Source organism: Mustela nigripes, chromosome 12 (genome assembly GCF_022355385.1).
Source record: "Mustela nigripes isolate SB6536 chromosome 12, MUSNIG.SB6536, whole genome shotgun sequence".
NCBI classification, from domain to species: domain Eukaryota; kingdom Metazoa; phylum Chordata; class Mammalia; order Carnivora; family Mustelidae; genus Mustela; species Mustela nigripes.
This window is the reverse complement of record NC_081568.1, coordinates 3,592,568-3,613,954: the sequence shown is the minus strand read 5'-3', so window position 1 is coordinate 3,613,954 and position 21,387 is coordinate 3,592,568. Positions and strand designations below refer to the sequence as shown.

The following is a 21,387-nucleotide window of genomic DNA, read 5'->3' as shown; positions in this document are numbered from 1 at the left end:
CACATGTCTGAGCCCCAAACTGCCCACTTGGAGGGATCAAGACCTGGGGGTGCTGATGAAGGACCAGGGAGTGGTGGTTAGGATTTCTGCAGTTTCACAAAATCTTTCAATTCTCTGCAGACTTGACATAATTATATTTTAACCAAGCTATGAAGTTTTTATTTTATGCTCCTTAATGTAAATTTTGCAATGATTTCTGCTCAATTTCTATGAGGTCTGATGAAAAACAAGTGACTAAAAATGACTGAGGGGCACCTGGGGGCTCAGTCAGTTAAGCATTCAGCTCTTCATTTCAGCTCAGGTCATGGTCTCTAGGTGGAGAGACAGAGCCCCGCGTCGGGCTCTGTACAACCCTCCAGGGATGGGAAAGGGATTGGAGATGGAGTTCACCTCCAAAGGCCAAGGATTTACTCAATCAGGACTAAGTTCCAAAATCTCCCTAAGAAAACCTAACCCACAGGGTTCAGAGAGCTTCTGGGTTAGGGGGTACATCGCTGTGCTGAGCAGACAGCACGCCCCAGCTCCACAGGGACAGAGCCTCCTGCAGTAGGGACCCTTGGGGAATCCTCCCCAGGCACTCCTTCCTCTGGCTCTTCATTCCTCTGACTTAGAATAAACTGGCATTTGCAAGAACTGAGCCTTCCTGGGTTCTGTGAGCTGATCTAACAGATCATCGAACCTGAAAGGGAGGGACGGTAAAAGCGCCCAACTTTGTACTTTGTAGCTACATCAGATCAAGGCTTCTGACTGGTGTTTTAATCAGGAACAGTCCACTGGGGTCAAGCCCTGAAACCTGGAGAGTCTGAAGAACTCCAGGCATTTCATGTCTGAATTGACCTCCAGACACCCCCTTGGCCACTGGACAGTCGGAGGCTGTGGGCGTTGCAAACACCCCACACTTGCAGTCAGAAGTGCTGTGAATAAAGGGTTTCAGACAAGGCTGGCTCGGGTTTGTCCTCACCTGTCCTGGCCAGCTTTCCCTGAGGCCTCTGCTTCTTCTCAAAGCATGTGGGCACTGCAAGACACAGGGTGAGTCTAAGGACAAGATTCTGTGAAGACCGACGCGTCATCCCTTGGAGCATATTTCTGGGCGGCAGAGAGCGTACACCGACTCTCTCCATAATCTCCCCAGTGTGCGTGGGTCACTTCGTCCCCTCACTTATTAAAGAGTGTTTAAGCCACTGGCCAATTTCATTATATTCAGGAACTTCTAAGTTCTAACAAGTTAATAGTGGGGGGAGCTGATGCCTGGCCCAAAAGTCATCGAAGTAGGTAGGGCTACGTTCCTTTGTTTGCACATGACCTCCGATGAGCCGGGCCCATGTCTCCATGTGGAGAGGAAATAGGCATCAGCGTTTTATGAACCCACTTTTCCACTTAACTAACAAGGAATGAGAGACTATAAAATTAAAAAGAAAAGCATGTCTGCTTAAGCTATTCTGCTCAGAATCATGGGGCCTCCCTAAATCAAGCTAGTTAACCACACTGATCTAATTTAGGTGAAGCTGATATCGAGCAGCGGCACAATTTCCTAAAACTGCTAAGAGTGTGTCCGTCCTAATGAGAAGAGAAGGAAAGGCGATCTTCCCTCTCCACTTACGTGTCAATTAAACAGTCCGTTCTTTTTATTCTGTAACCAAACTGGCTTGACTTTTTAGGATGTGTGACTTTATAAATACTGGTTTCAGCTTGGTTTCCTGTTTGGAAATTAAAGACGTGTGAAAGCCAACCCTTCAGCTCCAGTCCCAACAAACAACCCGGACTTAATGGCCGCTGGGGGTTCCGAGCAATTCGCAGGCTCTCCATTAAGCAAATATGAAATTTGGTTTTGCTTTGAAATGGCAAAAAGCGTTTACTTTATTAAAGTGCTTGTTTTTCTTCTCAATTGGAGACATTTGTTTGGCTCCCTTCCTGAGTGCCTCTGTGTCAGCCAAGTCCCAGAGCTCTTACCTTTAACTGGATAAGAGGGAAATCTGGAGCTAGTAATTCTTGAAATAATTTAGTAACAATTACGAAGTATACAGATATCTATAACCCAAAGGAAAACGGGGTTTGTCTGACACACGTGCACGTTCTGGCTCTGCCAGTGCTTTTCTCAGCCGGTGACTTGAGATCTTTCCTTTTTCTTAGCGGGACACCAGCGGCATGCGGGCAACAACGCTGCTTGCGGGGAAGCACAGCTGCACAAAGTGCAAGGCTCCTGGCAGGGTCCCTGGGTCCCGCCCACCCAACGCCAGCGGTGGTCGCCCCCACTCATCGTGGCGACTAAAATGTCTGCACACACGGGCAGTGCCCTCTTGGGTTGACAACCCTGTCGGACACCGGTGGATAAGGAAGAATATTTACGGGGAAGAGAAGATGGGGGAATGCAGTGTTGTCCCGAAATTTTTAGCAACAGAAGTAGGACAAAGCAGGAGGGTGATTCGTAGGTGCAAATAAGTGCATTTAAGAAAGTGACAGTGGTGAACAAGTAGAATTTGTGGCACGTGGCTAAAAGTAATACTCAGAGGACTGTTTGTGATCAGAAATACTTACACCGGTAAATGAGGATGGGCACCAATGAATGTAAGAGCAAATGGGCTCTGAGAAAAAAGAGCTCACCGAAGTAGAAAGAGCTGATCTAGATGGAAACAGAGATCCGTGTGTTAGAAAATGAACAGATGCCAGCGTATGCTTCCAGACAAAAACGTGAAGAAGCAAATGTTACAGAAGGGAAAGTAGAAAATCCAAGAGCTGACTTTGGGGAAGGGGTGGTGACCTCTTGTCCTTGAGATCTGGGCTCAGATCCCACCGAGGAGGGGCCACAGCCCAGGATGCGGGGAGCAGAAGAGGGTCAGGGCTGCACAGCCACCTCCGTGGACGCAGCGGGTCTGAGCGTGCACTGTGGCGAGCGTCACCTTTGTGGTAATGCAGCCGTTTTCCTGGGAACCATCTGTGCCAAGGCTGGCTTGGCTCTTCCCCTAACAGGTGATTTCTGGACTGTTCTACAGCCTCCTGGCTCTTAATAGCCAGAGTGACTCTGAGAGTGAATGGCGGCTCTCTGACCTTACTCCCCACCCTCCCAACTATTTTGCAAGCAAATGATCCTTTACATGGAGTTCTTCCTGACACACCTAGAGGGACCTGTGTTTTCCTGACTAACCTGCCGCTGACACACCCACTTAATGAAGAAAATAAGGAATGAGCACAAATATGCAAGATACAAAATGAGAACAAGAAAACATCCTACGCAGAAGAAATGAAGAGAATTTAAAGAGGGAGCTTTGTTCAAATTTATAAGCATAATATTTAAAATCTTAACAAAAAGCTGGTTTTCTGAATCAGCAAAACTCCAGAAGAGAAACAAGCTATGCGGTTTCATTACCAGACAGAATACAAAACCATCTCGAAGACCTAATTCCTGAAAATGCAAGAGTCAAACGATGCTAACAGATCCCACCACACGTACAAGAGGAAATAGTGCCAGTGCTAGTTAAATGACTCCAAAGCTCAACGTGAGAGCAAGGGGCAGGAGGGCAGGCGGTCGGATGCAGGAAAGGCGGGTCATCCTCAGGGACGAGAGAGGGCCGGCCGCAAAGGCGGGAGACAGAGGGCGGGCGGAGAAGGAAGGAGGTGCTGGTCCAAGGCTGAGGAGGACTGAGCACTTTAGGGAGCAGGAGAGGGAGAGCCAGTCTGGCGGTGAGGAACCTCAGGGACACGGCGCAGGGTGCCTGCAGAGCCTCAGCTTTGCAAAGGAGGAGAAGGTCCTCTGGAGCGAAGGCAGGGGTGAGGCACAGGGAGCTCTGGCTTGGGGGGCACGCGGGGCTGGCACTTGGCAGGATCGTCCCTGCAGAGGGGATGTGAGCTGCCCACAGGGACGTGCAGGACACCCACGGGGTGAGCGCGTCCCGCCCACCTCCACCTCCGGCCTGGCTTCCCAGCAGCTTCCGCGGCCAGTTAAAGAGCTGCCCTCAGTTCTCATCCAGCAGCATCAGCAAGTAGGTCTGGGATCCTGTGAGCGGGAACCGCTTCCTCCTTTTTCAAAATGACTGATGAAAGTCACATGGGGAGGAGATGCTAACGGCCTGACTCGGGTGCCGCGCGTTTCCCAGGGAAGTTCTCATCTGTAACTCCCTCCCCGCCGTCCCGTCCGCGTAGCCTGCCTTAGCTCCCTCCCAGAGAGCACCGAGCTGCCCCTGGACCACCGCGGTCGCTGGGGGCCGCTGGGGGCCGATCTCAAGGCTGCTGCTCTCGAGCGAGCGGTGTTCGCTCAACTTCTGTTTGCGTCCAGCCAGCTCTTCCCGGGAATGGATCCCCCGGGCTCCTGAACACCAGGACCGCAGACGTGCCTGTGAGGGCTGCCTTGGGCTCTGGGCAGGGGCCTGCCAAGTGGGCTTTCCACACAGTGAGTTAGGAGGGAAGGGCCCTCACAGGAACCCAATCGCAGCCACTCCCTGGATGGGCTCTCAGACTGGGTTGGGAGGCCTTCGGATTCTCCAGGGCTGGAGTGAGCCCAGGAAACTGCATTTCCAACAGGCTCTTGCATGGGATACCTGCTGCTGGCGGGGGCCAGTCATCCCCCCCACCCCCAACGCGTCTCTGTTCCCCTCCACGAGATTCCCCACACCGTGATCTTACATGGGTGGCGGCCAGGCTCCAGGGGGTGAAATCGGATTCTTTACAACCCCGTACATCAGATCTCGTGCCACTGCTCCAGATCTGTGCCCACAAGCAAACAAGACTGTGTGTGTGTGTGTGTGTGTGTGTGTATGTGTGCGTGTGTGTGTGCACGCACACGGGCACACATGTTCTCTGCCCAAGACTTTTAGGAACGATGCCCTCAGAATTCCCACCTAAGTGTGGAGCCTAAACTTGTAATCACTAAGGAATTTGGGGGTTCTGGGGAGGGTCATCGTAACAGTTTGTTGAAATCACTGTGACGACCACGCTCAGTAACGCTTGTGCTCCCTCAGGAATCTGAACCATCACATTAAGAAGGGGCTGTTCCCTCCACACCTAAGAAGGGACTCTCCGCCAGCGGTGGGTACCCACAGCATGCTAGTGTGCGCGGGGGTCACCGTCCAGTCCAGAGGAGGGACGCCCCGGAAGGGCCGCACGTGGAGAGACATGGGGTGGAACGTGTGAAAACGCTCGCAGTGACCTTGGGTCGGAGATCGGTTCGTCTTCTTTTCTTTCTGATAACGGCATTTTAACGAAAACTAATGACGACATCTGCAAACGTGTCCTCATGAAAATGCACATCTGTCTTCTGACATCGTAGACACTGGGCTGTGAGAGGTGGGGCAGGAGGGGCCGACCGCCCAGGCGACCGCCCACGGGGCCTTCTACCTGCCCGCAGCCTGTCCAGCCCCTGCCCTGACCGCCCCCTCCCTCCCGCCTCTTCTCGCTGGAAGGCTCAGCACCGAGAGCCTCAAGGGCTGCCCAAGGAGCTGATGTTCCGGTTTCTCTCTGACCCAGCCGGCCACCGCTGTGACACAGAGAGCCCAACCAGAGAGCACGGCAGAGGCCCCATAAAACACTCGCCTGTGTACCGGTGCACATGCACACACACACGCACACTGAACTGCCCTCCTCGGCAGAGGGCAGCTGGGGAGGCTGAGTCCCGTCTGTTTCCCTCCGCATCACAGCTCTGTGGGTGGAGCCCAGACGGCGCACCTGAGGCCCAGGGGGAGGGTCGTGTCATGGGGCCCGGCTACTTGGGAACAGGTTTGGGTGATGCTGTAAGAAACAATTCTTCAGGGTCCTTGGGTGGCCCAGTCATTAAGCGTCTGCCTTCGGCTCAGGTCATGATCTCGGGGTCCTGGGATTGAGCCCCGCATCGGGCTCCCTGCTCAGCGGGAAGCCTGCTTCTGCCTCTCCCACTCCCTCTGCTGCGTTCCCTCTTTCGTTGTGTCACTCTGTCAAATAAATAAAACCTTGAAAAAAAAATTTTTCACCACTAAGCCAGAGCTACAGAGAATCATGTGAGATCAGGTCTTTGCTTTGATCGAGGACCAGAAAATCCGTGCCCACGGGCTTGGCTAAGAACAGTCATGGTGCTTCTCTCAGCCTTGACTGTGAGCCTCGATTTCTGTGTGGTGCCTCTCAGATCTTCGAATGTTTCCCTCCCGCATGCTCTCCCAGACCTGCGCTCCTGGGGGCCCCACATTTGGCTCATCCGTCTGTCCACCATCTACACGTAATACGGCAGGTGTTAAGTATTAAACAACATAAACAACCCTCATGTCTATGTGCAGTGCTATGTTTTTTTTTTTTAAGGTTTTACTTATTTATTTGAGGGATAGTGAAAGTCCTAGTGAGGGGAGGGGCAGAGAGAGAGGAGACGCGGGCTCGCCGCTGAGCAGGGAGCCCCACGCTGGGCTCAATCCCAGGACCCCGGGATCACAACCTGAGCAGAAGGTAGAGGCTTCACCAGCTGAGCCCCCCCAGGTGTCCCCGTCTATGGTCCCCGTTCAAAGGGCTCCCTTGGGTCCTTCATCAGAGACTTCTGCTCACCACAAGTGTAAGGATTTCATACTCAGCATCTTGGGGCGTCTGCTCTTCGGGTAAGGAAGGGCAGACGGGCTGTTAGGATGGACGCCGAGACAGCAGCCCGGGGGGACAAGGGAAGACAGAGCTCTACAGAAGAGGTTTCCGAGTACCAAACAGAGAGACAGCTGGGGCCCCCAGTGTGGGGCAAGTGCGTCCAGCACGTCAGGAGGCTTGTCTGGCAACAGCCACGGGAAGACGAGGCGCCACGTCATCCCGGTGTCGGGACAGAGCGGGGACGGATGGCCTGAGTCACCAGAGGGGAGGCAGGCTCCCTCCAAGGAAGTGGAGAAGTCAGGACGCGGGTCACCGGAACGCCTCTCTGCAGCAGAGACCCCCAGTCATCTGTCCCCCAGACTGAAGCCTCCACGCCCTCCATCCTGCCCTCCGTTCACACCAGTGCCCTCAGCTGCCTCCACGTCCTGCTCGCTGGCCTCTGTCACAGTGTGGCGGGAAGATGGGGGCCACGCTTTGACGCCCCCAGCCACAGCAGCTACAAACCTGCACACCCGTGCATGCATTTCTCCAGGGGTGCGCGTGTGCACGCACACAGGTCGACACACACGTGTGTGCACAAGAGCACACTCCTTTGAAGGCGACGACATAATCCCAGATAACGAGGAATGTGCTCCTCGTCCCTGCCGGGGGGCCTCGTGGAGAATAAGATCATGACAGGATCCCTCCTGCTTCAAGAGTTTCGGAGCCTAAACTGTCTGGTTTCTGAGGCAAAGCTGTAGCGTTAACAGAAGGGAATTGGGGCTGACATTTATTTGGCTGGACAGAGTGTTAGGAGCTTTACAGGTAGTCTGTCATTTCATCCTTAAAGGAACCCTAGAGGGCAGCTTATATTATTATCCTCATTTTATAGATGGACTCACCAAGGCATAAAAGGCTTAAGTAGCTCCTAAGGTCATGAGATTTTAAGAGGCAGGGCCTTGCCGCGATGCCTGGCGGGCCGGGCACAAACGTCACGCGGTCTCCTCAAGCTCCTCGAGGCCCAGCCCGTCACTTCCCGGCACAGTCTTTCCATCCATCCAACATGACATATGCAGGGAGAAACTGTAACCTCTTGTTTGATTTGTGTTTGAGACAGAAAGAGATGCGCACCGCTTTCTATTTCAGAAGTTCCTACACTGGCAGGCAATGTTTTAAACTCTATTCCCCGTGAGCTGAAGCAAGGGAACTCGAGTTCTGAATGATGGACATGACCTCCAGGCCCTGCTCCCTGCTTCGTGTCTGGGGGCAGGAGTGGGGGAGGGGCACGGGAGCCCTGCCGAAGCCGCCCCCATGGAAGGGCACGTGTTTGTGGGTAACAGAGGGATGAGCCCATATCACCCTTTCCAAACACGGCCTTCGGGTATTTTTGAATCAAAAAGTCATTGGGAGGGGCACTTGGGTGGATCAGTGGGTTGGGCCGCTGCCTTCAGCTCAGGTCATGATCTCAGGGTCCTGGGATCAAGTCCCGCATCGGGCTCTCTGCTCAGCAGGGAGCCTGCTTCCCTCTCTCTCTCTCTCTCTGTCTCTCTGTCTGCTTCTCTGCCTACTTGTGATCTCTCTCTGTCAAATAAATAAATAAAAATCTTAAAAAAAAAAAAAAAGTTATCGGGATCCTGCATTTGCCCTGGGACAAATAGATCGTTGGTGGCTGGTGAGGGCCAGGCCCGATGCTAGACTCTGAGGGCTCAGCAGCTAATGAAAAGTAGCCAAGGCCATGACCGGCCATGATCCAATCCTGTTCCAGGCTGTCGTAGAAGGTAAACACAGAGAGAGCGCAGCAGATAGCAAAGACAGACGTATACCCAGGTCGAGTGTAAAAGGGACCACAGACATCCAGGCCAGGAAACAGAGCGCTGCTGATCTGGGGTCGGGGGAGCATGGCCTGTGGCCCAGGGGCATTCTGGAGCTCAGCACCAGTGAGCAGGGTGGAGACACACTCAGAGCCCGGGCAGCACCAAACCCGGGGCCCCAAGTCCTTGTATCAGACCCAGGGAAACGCTCTGGACAATAAGAAGATTTGCAGGTAGGAACCTGGTATGGAAGAGACTCAAAACCAAACCGACCCGAGTGACGCTCGATCCCACAGTGTTGGATCGAGTGTTGGAATGATTTATTGCCGCGTAGCTGATGGGCCCAGACCCTGGGCATTCTGCCGAGATGGGCTTGAGAGTGTACATAAAATTACCTTTTCAAGTCCTACTATGGCATTTACCTCCATTTTTGCATTTTCAGAAGGAGAACTTCACCTGATATCTCCGGGCTTTTTCACCAGGATGAAATCAGATCACACGTACGGAGCAAGGCACAGGCAGGCTGGGGGGTGCTGGCTAAGCACAGTGGTAGTCACACGCCACAGCCCGCAGGCCGCAGGGCCTCGCCATCCACATGGGCAGCAGACAGACTTACGGCCCGGGCACCCACGGCGGGGCCCAGGGATACGGATCTCCCAGGTAACGAAGCCTGGGGTGGCGAGGCCCACCGCCCGTCACGTCCGTTTGTAGGTGGCGGGATGCTTGAGCTCTTCGTTTGAAATTGATTTCCCCAGCCCATTTCAACAAGGAGAGATAGAAAAGTGAATTGAAATATTTCTGGCTCTGAGTGCTTTCGAATTGCTGAATATCCTGAGAAAATAAAAACACAGAGACAGCCACATGCCCCACAGCATGGAGGGTCCCAGGGCTCCGTCTTCACAGGAGGGTATGGATAATGGTGCGTCAGATGAGTTTCCCGTGAAACGGGGTCTCCTCCACCACCTAGCTGGAGGGTTACTGAGACTCAGGTCTCGTTTCTCAGACTGCGCACACATCTGGGAAGCAAGATCTCAGCAGGGCTTGCAATCGCTCCACGACTTGTCAGAAGCAGAAGTGCCAGAATCAGACAGGCCGGAGTCTAAGGTGGCCTGTGGTAACGGAGCAGAGAGGAGCAGCACACGTCTGAGGGCTGACGTCTGGAAGCTGCAGAGGGCGATCCCCTAACTGGGGACAACCCAGAGCGGAGCCTGCCTGTGGAAGATGGGGCTTCGTGAGCCCAGTGCTCAGAAAACTGTTACCGTCTTGTGGGAACCAGCCCTGGCCTGTTCTTCAGAAATCACTTTTAAATCTTCATATTTTGCTGAAGTACTGGAAGGGGACTGTTTTGTCTTGAAGATGACGGTTTTACTTGTCTCCAAGTTCTCACTGATTCTAACTGTAGAATGAAAACCAGCTGTGGTCCAACCTTATCCTTCTTTTATAAAGAGAAAGAAACCAATCATGGAAGCAAAACTACACGGAGCACTAGAAAATATTCCACAAATGAATGCACGCCGTCTTTTGAGAAGCATCATTTCTATCGCCGGGGCTAAGTATTCACGGGTGCGTCATGACCCAGCACTGAGGACCCCCGGAATCGGACGGGGAGGAGAAGGCCAGGAAACCAGAGTGGGTAGTGTCCCGGGAGCTTCTCCGAGTCTCAGGGACTCCCCGCGGCATGCAGGGGACAGCTCTGCCTGGCACGGTCACAATGAGCCTCTGCTGTCCTGACGTGTCCCAGAGCCTGGAGGGTGGGGACAATAGTCATCTATGGATGTCCCGTGATGTCCTCCTGCAACAAGGAACTGGCCCGAATCTGATTCCCTGGATACGGCGACCTGTCCAAAACGGCGGACCGCAGAGCCACTAGTCTCGCTGTGGGTCCCCAGCACCTGTCCTTCCGGTGCCAAGTGTGGGTACCAGAGACCGGGAGCCCAGGCACATGTGCACTCTCCCTGCAGCGTGAGCATGGTGAGAGGGGCCTGGTGTGACTCGGCGATGGGGCTGACCTCCGACGGACACTCGAACCGACTGCCCCTGGTCGGGGAGGTATGTCCCAGCTCAGGAGGCTCTGGGCAAGCTGAAGGATCCCTGATCCCTGGGAAGAGTCGGGCTTCCCCGTTTCACCCTGGTCCTCTGAGCATGTCTGTGGAGATGGGCAGGGGTGGACATCGCAGCCCAGGCCCCGAGACAGGTGCTCCCTCTCCAGAAGATGAGCCTTTCCTCCATGTCTCCTCTGATTTTTGGGAACAAAGAGGTCAGGGTAACTTAGCAGGGCCTTGGATAAAGACACGGTCGGAATTTTCATGAACTTGGCTCAAAGGTAACCCAATGCAGGGACGAGACAGCAAGACCTATTTTAATTTGGTCTCAGGGACCAAAGAGGACAAGTTCAGCCCTTTTGTTAGAGTGTAACAAAAGGATTCGGAGCCTTCTAGCAAGCAAAGGTGGGAAAGATCTACGCGAGCAGTGGCTGTGAGGAGAGAGGGTGACGTTGGCCGATGAGGAGAGTAGCTGTGCTGCGGCAGACAATGCAAGGTCTGCCGGACCCCGTCCCCTGCGCCACGCTCCCGGGTCCCCTGCGCGTTCTCAGCCCCGGGCACCCATCTGCTTCCTCTCTGGAGAGCGCTCATGTTTCTGAGGACAGAGCCAGGGGACATCATTTCCCTCTCGGTCTCACCACCGTGCCTCGGGCCTGTAAGGCAGGACTGCAGGACTGAAGTCTTCCCTCCCGAGGCTGAGATGGGCTGTTGTGCCTTGTTCACCGGCTGTAACACTGGAGAGGCACCAGACACTCCCCGCGGGAGGGAGCAGGTTACTATTTCACTGCTCAGTCCACAGACCGGAAGTGAAGCACGGGTCTCTGCGTGTCCTCCCGACTTTGAGAGTCTGAGGGTCAGACGCGCCTGCAACGGCCGGTGGACGGAGCAAGTGAGGGACGGAGCAAGCTGCTCGCGGTCCCCTTCCCTTCTCGGAACCTGATCGATGAACGAACAAAGTTCATGCCTTAGACTATCGGTGATGGCGGAGACAATGGTACTGGAAAAGTATAACAGGCTGGTTCACAGCCAATTTTAAGATTTGTCTGAGAAATTTTTAAAGATTTTGTTTAATTGAGAGAGAGAGAGAGAACACGTACATGAGCTGGGGGAGGACCGGAGGGGAGGGATGGAATCTCAAGCAGCCCCTGGCCGAGCGTGCAGCCCAGTGCGGGGCTCAACCTCCCACCCCTGAGACTGTGACCTGAGCTGAACCCAAGAGGTGGACCCTTAACCAACTGAGCCACCCCGGCACCCCTAAGATTTGTCTGAGAAATGCTAATTGTGAATCACATCAATGTTTTCACTTGAGCAAAAAGCATTATCCCCAGACATTGCCTGGTGCATAGTGGAGAGTTTAGAACATAGCTCTAAGCCAGATTTTTTTTTTTTTTAATTATTTATTTGACAGGCAGAGATCACAAGGAGGCAGAGAGGCAAGCAGAGGGAGAGGAGGAACCAGGCTCCCTGCTGAAGCAGAGATGCGGGGCTCGATCCCAGGATCCCGGGATCACGACCTGAGCCGAAGGCAGAGGCCTTAACCCACTGAGCCACCCAGGCGCCAAATTTTTTTTTTTTAAGATTTTATTTATTTATTTGACAGACAGAGATCACAAGGAGGCAGAGAGGCAGGCGGAGAGAGTTGACCAGAATTCACTGCCTACTGGTCAATTGTTTCCTCAACACAGCCACTGGTAAGCTGGGGAACTAATCGTCCCCAGCTGAAGACGACGCTCTACGGTTAATCCTTGACCATCGACCGTGTGCTCTCAGACTACTGGGGAGGGCTGGAAGTCCATCACACGTGGATCAAAAAAAAGCACATGTGAGGACGAAGCAGGACAAAGCCTCGACCTTCAAGTGGTCACGACATGAAGCACTGCTTTGTCCATGAGGGGCCCCTTACTAGCCGCCCTTCAGGCTACTGTTCAGGGATGGCTATGAACATAATTTTGTTCCTCCGTGTCCTGAGTGGGGACCATGGCAGCTTGTCTGGCCCCATCCCCAGCGAGGAGCCTGTATCCTTCCCTCTAGTTTCGTAATTAGAGCCATTTGTCTGCTCTCTGTGTGCACAGAAGAGAATCCTATGTTTTCCTCAGAAAGCTCTTAATGTCAGAATTTAAATATGATTTCATTATTTTATTCTTAGTTAATGATGGGAAGTGTTCGTGTGGGTCAAGCACATTAGTATTAATTGTCCAGACTTACTTTTTTTGTCAATATTTGTTTTTCTCTATTTCTTTCATGTCTTTTATTAGAGCAACTATTAAGAATATTTGAGGGGTTTGAAGCGGCCGGTGATGGGAGGTTGGGGGAACCAGGTGGTGGGTATTAGAGAGGGCTCGGATTGCACGGAGCACTGGGTGTGGTACAAAAACAAGGAATACTGTTATGCTGAAAATTAAAAAAAAGTTGAATTCATTTTTACTTTAAAAAAAATCTTACTTGTATTCTTTTCTTTCTTTCTTTTTTTTTTTTTTTTTCCAGTGCTCAAAATACATTCCTGGAAACCTATAAACTTCCAAGACTGAATCAGGAAGAAATGGACAACCTGAACGGACCAATATCTAGTAATGATATTGAAGCCGTGATCCAAAACCTCCCAAAAAACAAGAGTCCAGGATCTGACGGATTCCCTGGGGAATTCTACCAAACATTGAAAGAAGAAATAATACCTATTCCCCCGAAGCTGTTTCAAAAATAGAAACAGAAGGAAAACTTCCAGACATCTTCTATGAAGCCTGCATTACCCTGATCCCCACACCAGGCAAAGACCCCACCAAAAAGGAGAATTTCAGGCCTATATCCCTGATGATTATGGATGCTAAGATTCTCCACAAGATCCTAGCTAATAGGATCCAACATTGCATTAAAAAGATTATCCACCATGACCAGATAGGATTTATCCATGGGATGCAAGGGTGGTTCAACATTCACAAATCAACCAGTGTGATAGAACAAATCAATAAGAGAAGAGAGAAGAACCACATGGTCCTCTCCATTGATGCAGATAAAGCATTTGACAAGATACAGCATCCGTTCCTGATTAAAATGCTTCAAAGTATAGGGATAGAGGGAACATTCCTCAACTTCATAAAATCTATCTATGAAAAACCCACAGCAAATATCATCCTCAATGGGAAAAAGCTTGCAGCCTTCCCGTTGAGATCAGGAACACGACAAGGATGTCCACTCTCACCACTCTTGTTCAACATAGTATTAGAAGTCAGAGCAACAGCAATCAGACAACAAAGAGAAATAAAAGGTATCCAAATTGGCAAAGAAGAAGTCAGACTCTCTTCGCAGATGACGTGATCCTTCATGTGAAAAACCCAAAAGACTCCACCCCCAAACTACTAGAACTCATACAGCAATTCAGCAACGTGGCAGGATACAAAGTCAATGTACAGAAATCAGTGGCTTTCTTATATACTAACAATGAAAATACAGAAAGAGAAATTAGAGAATTGATTCCATTTACTATAGCACCAATAACCATAAGATACCTGGGAATAAACCTAACCAAAGAGGTAAAGGATCTGTACTCGAGGAACTACAGAACACTCATGAAAGAGATTGAGGAAGACACAAAAAGATGGAAGACCATTCCATGCTCTTGGATCGGAAGAATAAGCATTGTTAACATGTCTATACTGCCCAGAGCAATCTATACTTTCAATGCCATCCCATTTTTACTTTTTCTTTATTCATTAGATTCTTACTTTATGCAAGTGCCCATTTTGTTTACTTTTTTTTTTACTTAAATATATAACTGTCTATATTATGCTTAATTATTAAACCAGGAATTCACAAAGTTGAAATCTTACATCTTTTTGAAAATTTGTTTGTTTTCTAAATATCAGATAAAATTGAATATTGTGTTTCTACATTTGAAAAATTTACCTGTCACTCTTTATCAGACTATAGTGTGTCTGGCTCTAGCTGAGAATGTTCTTGCAGTGAACTAACTTTATCGATTCAGTCATGCCTATGGTCTAGTTCTTATGGCATTAAAATGACAAAGCTATTGACTGTCATGTGAAATTCTCCTTTTGACGTGCCTTTTCTAGTCATTTCCAGTGCAACTTGCATAAAATTCTTGTGCTTTCTGGGTGAATTTCAGTATATGACCTCATAACAAATTTTTTGAGTGAGACCATTTGACCAAACCTCCAACTGTATCACGGTGTTTTCACGTAAGCTTCTATTTCTCGTCCCCAGCACAATCCACAATACTTTGAGTGACTTTCATTTCAATAATCTCAAACAACAAAACTAGACTTTATCACATCTTCACTTGGAGGGAAAGGAGAAACCAGTTCAGTGCACGAGCTCCTCAGAGCCCCTCGCTGAGGTAGATGGATGGGAGAAGGCAGGCCAGGCCTTTCAGGGACATCCAGAGCCCCTGTTCTCTGCTCTCCCTCGGGGACAGGTGGCCCACCTCGGGCAGAAGCTCCGAGCTACCTGCCGGGACACGGGGTGGACCCATGAGTCCGGCATGCCCATGGCCCGGATGCACCAGGGCCCCGCAGTGCCCACCACCAGGGGAGGTGTGAGAAGTGACCTACCCCCACCGCAGGACACGGAGCACTCGGACCGAATGACGGCCCACAGGTAGCGAGGCTGGCCGCCCGGCTGCTTCTCCCCCCGCAGCCGAGGCACAGAGTACTCCCAGGCAATGCCCGGGTTCCTTCCCTGGAACAGGAGCTGGAAAACAAAGACAAAAACAAAAAAGGAAAGAAAAAGGGGGGTAGAGCAGTTAAAGTGGAACTGACAAATCAAAGCTAATCTGTAAATAATACATAAACACCAACATCAACCGTAAGCACGTTACAATGAGAAACCCTGCCCATCCTCCAAAATCCGTAGGAACTTTCTAAACGGAAGTGAACTGTCAGCAGGAACCAAGCACATTAGGAAAAACGTGGACATTTGACTCCTGGACTTCACATGTAGTACCGGCCTCCACGCGCGCCTTCGGACGCCTCCGCAGTCCAGCTCAAGTATTTGGTTACTCCCCCGCTGTTTCCTGGAACCCCCCACAAGTCCCGTCCTTCTGACCGAATCAGAAAGCGCTGCCTATAGATCACTGTCCCACTTCCTAGTGAGTCCAAGCAACCCAGGCCTCCTGAGTGGGTATCAGTGAGACCGGCTGCTAAGTTCCTTTGCCGACTGGCATGTACCGTGCAGTTCCAGGAGAACATGATTCATCAGTAAAGATCTCTCAGGTTGCGCCTGTCCGTGACCTATAGTCTAGCATCTCCCATTTGAACGCTTCCCTTCTTAGCTTGAAACCCAGTCGTATGGACGCTCCAATTCTCACTCACGAATGCCTCAGATCCACTGATCTCAGTGAGAAGCCTTCTTATTTTGGAGCCTCACCATTAATCCGTTGATAGAAATCCCATCTCTGAGTCTTAGAGCCTTTAGCGGTCCTCATGTGGTGTGCCCACGGGCAAAGACACTGGCCCTTCCCTGACAACACAGCTCAAGTCCTAGTCGCTGAAGGTGTTGGAGGACAGGGGCGAGCCCTGGCGAGGGGCTACACGGCCGGGTACTGCGCTGCTCTCCTGCCGGGTATCCTGAGCCTCTGCCACTCTTCTCCCATCCCGAGACGCTCCCAACAAGCCATGTTCCTCTTCACATTTGCCTTATCTCTCCTGTGTGGTTATTCCAGCTGAAGTCCGAGATGGCGGGAGGAATAACCAGAGCAGGGAGTCAGGATGAAGAGCAGAGTGAGGGTCTGAAGGAACAGGACCCGGGCAGATGGGGCGGCCGCCCCCAGACGGTCCCGGGGAGCATCTCCCAGGAAGACATGAGAGGGCAGGAGGGGCTGCCTGGCCCCCAGAGCAGGTGGGGGGCATCTGGCTGGCTCATGTCTGCGTACCCAGTTGTGGGCTGAGGGGGCTGCTTTTGAGCCAAGTGCTTCCATCTTGCATAGAAATACAAAAATGTAAGGGGTTCTGCAGTACTGACCCCCGACCACCTCCACCTGCTCAGTCCCATGGGGCAGGTCATGGTGCAGGGAGAGCCGATCTGCAGTTTGTGAGCCTCTGTGGCCGTGGGTGGGGAGCAGGAGGGCGGTGGGTCGGAGGCTCTAGCGAGACCCCTCCCTGCCCACGTGAGGGCACAGCGGGGGCCCTGCTCATCTTGCTCCCACTTCACAGGATTTGGTGCAATGCTGATCCCACCCCAAAGAGAGGTGCAGGCAGAGTCCCCTGAGTGTGCCAGCTTCTCACAGCCAGAGAGCTTGCAGGACCAGGGCAGACTTTTGTAAAAATCCACTAATAAGGAACCCTGAGCAGGAGCTGCGTGATGGACATAAGTACAAATGTGAGGAGGCCCCAGAAAGAGAACGAGTCCACGGCCCCAGGGCATCCATCAGTGCTGTTTCTGAGACGCCCTCAAATTATAAAACTCTTTCTGTGCATTTAAAACTATACCAGTGGCCCTCAGTCCCCACCAACGCCAGAAGGACCCCCACACCCCAGCCCGAAGGTGAGAGGCTGGAGTCTACCTCCACAACCAGGGTTTCGTTGGTTGGCCCAGACGAGGTCAAGCTCTCCGGTTCATGGGAGGACCGTCTGTAGTCGAACGTGGTGCCTGAAAACTTGTATCGGCCGGGCCAGTCGACCGTCCAGTGTCCGTTCAGGTAGTATTTTCGGAGGGTGTTGCGCACAGAGATGTAGGAGGTAGACACGTTCACTTCGCGGATGCGGATACTCCGGGCTCCGGGAGGAATGGTGACCATCTGATAATATTCTACAGGGAAGGGAACAGGAGAGAGAGAATGTGCTGTCTCTCTCAACACACCGAGCCGAAATCCCTACGCACCTGGGGTTCCCCACCACGAAAACCTGAGGATCCACATTGGGAACCAGGAGGAACTCTGGTGTGGCAGTCAGTTCCATTAGTTCTTTAAGTGACTTCTTCCCTTTCCTTTTTTTTTTTTTTTAACTGGAGCAGAACTATTATTATTTTCACTAGTAGTAACCTAACAACTACTTCCCATCCAAAGGAAAGGCTTGACAAGCAGAGCAGGGATGGAGAGTGTGTAGGTCTTTGCAGGACCCTTTGCTGCTGTTTCCACTGCACCTCAAGGGTTTCCCACCAGGAAGTTCCACTCGTATCTTCTCTGCTCAACACCGGCCCGCAGCTCCGCGTACTCACGGTTGGTGCCATGGGGGTTGGCGTAGAGCCCCTTGTGCGTCGTGCAGTCTGAATTATTGCCCCTGCACACACCGCAGGAGTCTTCCACAGCATCGGACCCAAGGACGTTGTCACATCCGACTCTCTGGGGGACCGAGGTCACACGTCATCCATGCAAGAGAAGACAAGAGCGAAGTCACCAACCTCCAGTGAGAAACCTCCCCATAAGAGCAGAACATTTCACTCACACAGGGTAGTTAACAAATACTTATTGGATACCAAATATGTGCACAGCAAGACTGTAACTCGACTCTTGGGTCCAAAGGAAGAGACACTGACATCTGTTCTCTTCAGTACTGCTACATGACCTCAGTATCTGGAGCCCTCAGCGAAATCTCTCCGATTGTCATGTGGAGAGAACAGTGCGTTTCAGACTGACACAAAGCTCTTAGTAAATGACAAGCAGTGTGTCCACAGGAGGGTCCACTGGACCCTGCCACTATGCCTCTATAGTGCCGTGTGTAATGCAGAGAAGTAACACATGCCACGTGGGATTATTCCCAGCAGTAAATTATGTAATTATGTAATTACTATCTTAGAACTTAAGGGGCTCTTTATAATGTCTATGGTACCTGCCAATGTTACACTTCCCAACGAAGAGTTTAGTATATACAAGTAAAAAATTCAGAGATGAAGTAACTATAGCCAGCAATTCTTTGTTTGAAATCCTTAGGGCCAGATGCATTTCAGAACTCAGTGTTTTTGGATTTTAGGAAGGTAATTTACATATTATGCACATAACATGCAAGTCCCAGCAGGACCCAGGGCAGTGCCCATAATAAAACACATAAATGATGTTCCTATAGCAAAATGCGAACATGGTCACTCTAAGCGAACTAAATAAAACTGACAAATATTCTCACATCAGTTAAGGGCAGGTTTTGGCCAGCAAACAAATTCAGGGACGCTTACATTGTGCAGCCCAATACACTTTCTGTTTCATAGCTTTCGGGGTTTCAGAATTACACGTAAGGGATTGTGACACTGTATCGTTAAGAATACCTGAAAATAATGAAATATTTAACAAGTCAACTAGTAATGGGACCAAATGGACAGAGATCTGAACATGAACGCTGAAAGAGATCTGGATAGAATGGAGTCGATCTTCACCCAGTAAAACGGATGACAACGTGTGTCTCAGTGGCGGACCCAGCTTTACCGGGTCTTCCAACTTAGAGAAATCTGAAATGAAGACCACGGTCTCGGACTGGTGGGTGCGCATACTGAATCAGTTCAAGGAAGAACCCATCCTTCACATGCAGTGTATTTGGCCGGGTAAGGCTTTAAATTTCTGCATATAATAAAATTCCTTCCCCGTCTCAACTCGGCATGGGGTGGTGAGCTCAGGGCTCTATGGTCACTTTGCCACCAAATCTTTCACAGCTTCTCTTCCAAGTCCCTCCACAAAAGAGACCCCTACAGGATGCAAAGTGGCCTCGGGGCTCAACGCTGCCCCGGTCTGCGTTGCTGCCCGTGCTGCTGCAGGCTGACCCCACTCTGCTCTTCCTCATTCCCGGGGCCTGTTCCTTCTTGATACAAGGATACAAACCCTCTGAGCACTCCTTCCCGTTTGTCACCTCCCTCGGCCCCCCGGCCCTGCCTGCCCTCGGGTACTCTGACACCTGAGTTGGGTCTTACAAACCCACTCCTTCTCGCAGGACCCTGTTCCCAGACTGCTCCCCCAGACTCCTCCAACTCACCCTTCCAGACTGAGCTCAGAAGCTCCCTTCTCCAAGGAGCCCCACAGATTCTCCGGATCTGTATCTAGGAAGGAATCCGCTCTCCCCCATTCCCCGTCCTCTGCATGCACTTTGACTGCAACCAACCCCATGTGTCTCAGTGTGTCTTCCTATGGCATCCCCCTCCCCCTCCCAGGCTGTGGGTCGGAGAGAAAGGGCGGGGTTCAGATGCTGGTGACTTTAGCCCCTCAGAGGATGCCCGGCACAGAGCAGACTGTCTGGACACGTGTGTTGAATGAATGAACGATCATTATTACCTCACATATCCCATCTATACAAACATTACGGCTATCCTCCGAGCATGGAGTCCCATCTTTGACTTTATTTGACAAAGAAAAGAAGAAATCAAATCCTTCTGCGATACAGTAGAGTTTGCATAAGTGCTGATCTTAAAAAGAAATACACACACAAACACAAATAAGAAAGAGACTTAAGCTCTGATCATTTTCGCTCTAAATTTTAGATAGACTTTTTCGTTTTCTCTTATCCCCCATAAAATAACTCCCACACAACATTCATCGCAAATACTTTTTTTTTTTTTTTTTTTGTGGTGGTCTCATGAGGCTTGGGTTTTTTTCCTTTAATTTTTAATTTGTATAAGGCTTCACTATTAATTTTTTATTCTGTTTGTCCTTTCCTATCCTTGTGCGTTACCCAGTTGTTGGCACATAGTAGGCATTCAATAAATATTTGTTGACTTGAATACAACATAACTGTTCACTATTTTACTAGTATAATTAACTACTCTCTTGTAGAAATGCAAAAAGGTCATTACAATTTAGTAGCAATATATAAAATTCTCAAAAGCGTAATAAAAGAATCAAGTGATCACCAAATTTCTTAATAGCACATTTGATGAAATACATATTTTTGAACCGATAAAAGGGATAACTTTTAGATGAAATCTCCAGAAGATAACCAGAGGCTAATGTTTCCTATAAATACAATGATTGTCAAAACACATGGATACATGGAAAATGTAGGTATCATTGTACACTTAAGCATGGTGGATCAGGTTTACTTTCTCTCTTGATAATCTGTTTCATAGATTTTATGGTTTACATAATTAATATGAACTTTCATAGAAACTTTTCCCCTTCTTTCTTCTTGGTAAAGAATGGAAGAGTTGATGATGAAAATATAGTCTTGCCTTAGGAATTTTCATGGGCTCAGACTCATCTACAAATATTTTCTTCACTATATAAGATGAAACCAATTGAATAACCCTAGGAATGGAGTTGAGTATGTGCCTCCACGATTAACGTGTTTATTTCCTGAGACCTGGAGTCAGGAATAATACACGTATGTTGACCTCAATTTCAAAGTTCTTTCTCTTTTTTTCTCCTGCCTACTTATTTCTCACTGGATCAAATTTTACTGAGTTTAAGAGTTCAAAACACAACCAAAAATGCTTTGTGTGAAACTGCTTTAAAGTTTTCCTTTGAGGCTGTACTGCCTTCGTAAAGCTCTCACCATGAAAACACTATGTCTGTTGGGCTGGAGAAGGATAAGATTGGGGAGATTCACGTATTTCTTAAGTGTTGCTTGGACAGTATTCCCAGTTTCAAAGAGCAAGATGACTAACTATTCTTTGAATTTCTCCTTAAATTATGCCAATTCAGCTACCAGGTTCAAGTTACTGTAATCTTAAGAATAATACATCTTTCTCTCAACCTGGAGAGTAAAATCAGACATAGGGTGCAAATAACCTTCTTGGTTTAAATCAAGACTTTTGAAAATAGTAGGCTTTAAAACTACCTAATTTTCCAAAAGATGTTAGACTTGCTCTGATTCTTTGGCCATGATAACTGCTCAGTGGGTGAGATGCTGAGAGAAATATCACCATCATCTGCTGGGATGTGTAATGAGAAAACACTGATCCATGATCACTACACCATCTATTTTGAACGCTTCGTCACTTCTTTGAAGATCTCACTGTAGGGTGCACACCCTGGGGTGTCTTGTTAATTTCTAACCACACAGCTGGTCTAGTTTAGACCAGAAGCTGGTGGCCGTGGGGCAGGCGAAAAGCCTGGGTTAGTGACCTCACACAGCGGTACGGTCTATCCAAACAGCGCACTTAAG

The 21,387-nt window shown here is 50.1% G+C and overlaps 1 protein-coding gene across 7 annotated transcripts in view; it reads right to left on the bottom strand.

Moving 5' to 3' along the window:
• Positions 1-21,387, bottom strand: part of ADAMTS16 (ADAM metallopeptidase with thrombospondin type 1 motif 16) — a 148,379-nt gene that overhangs the window by 41,194 nt on the left and 85,798 nt on the right. For 5 of the 7 annotated variants that reach the window (XM_059416848.1, XM_059416846.1, XM_059416842.1 and 2 more), the window contains 5 exons: positions 19,560-19,690; positions 17,525-17,648; positions 16,872-17,116; positions 14,923-15,061; positions 962-1,015 (listed from right to left, as the gene is read on the bottom strand). In XM_059416848.1, the coding sequence (XP_059272831.1) occupies positions 962-1,015; positions 14,923-15,061; positions 16,872-17,116; positions 17,525-17,648; positions 19,560-19,690 (693 nt within the window). The remainder of the gene's footprint in view (positions 1-961; positions 1,016-14,922; positions 15,062-16,871; positions 17,117-17,524; positions 17,649-19,559; positions 19,691-21,387) is intronic. The other 2 variants (XM_059416844.1, XM_059416845.1) reach the window with 1 other exon arrangement.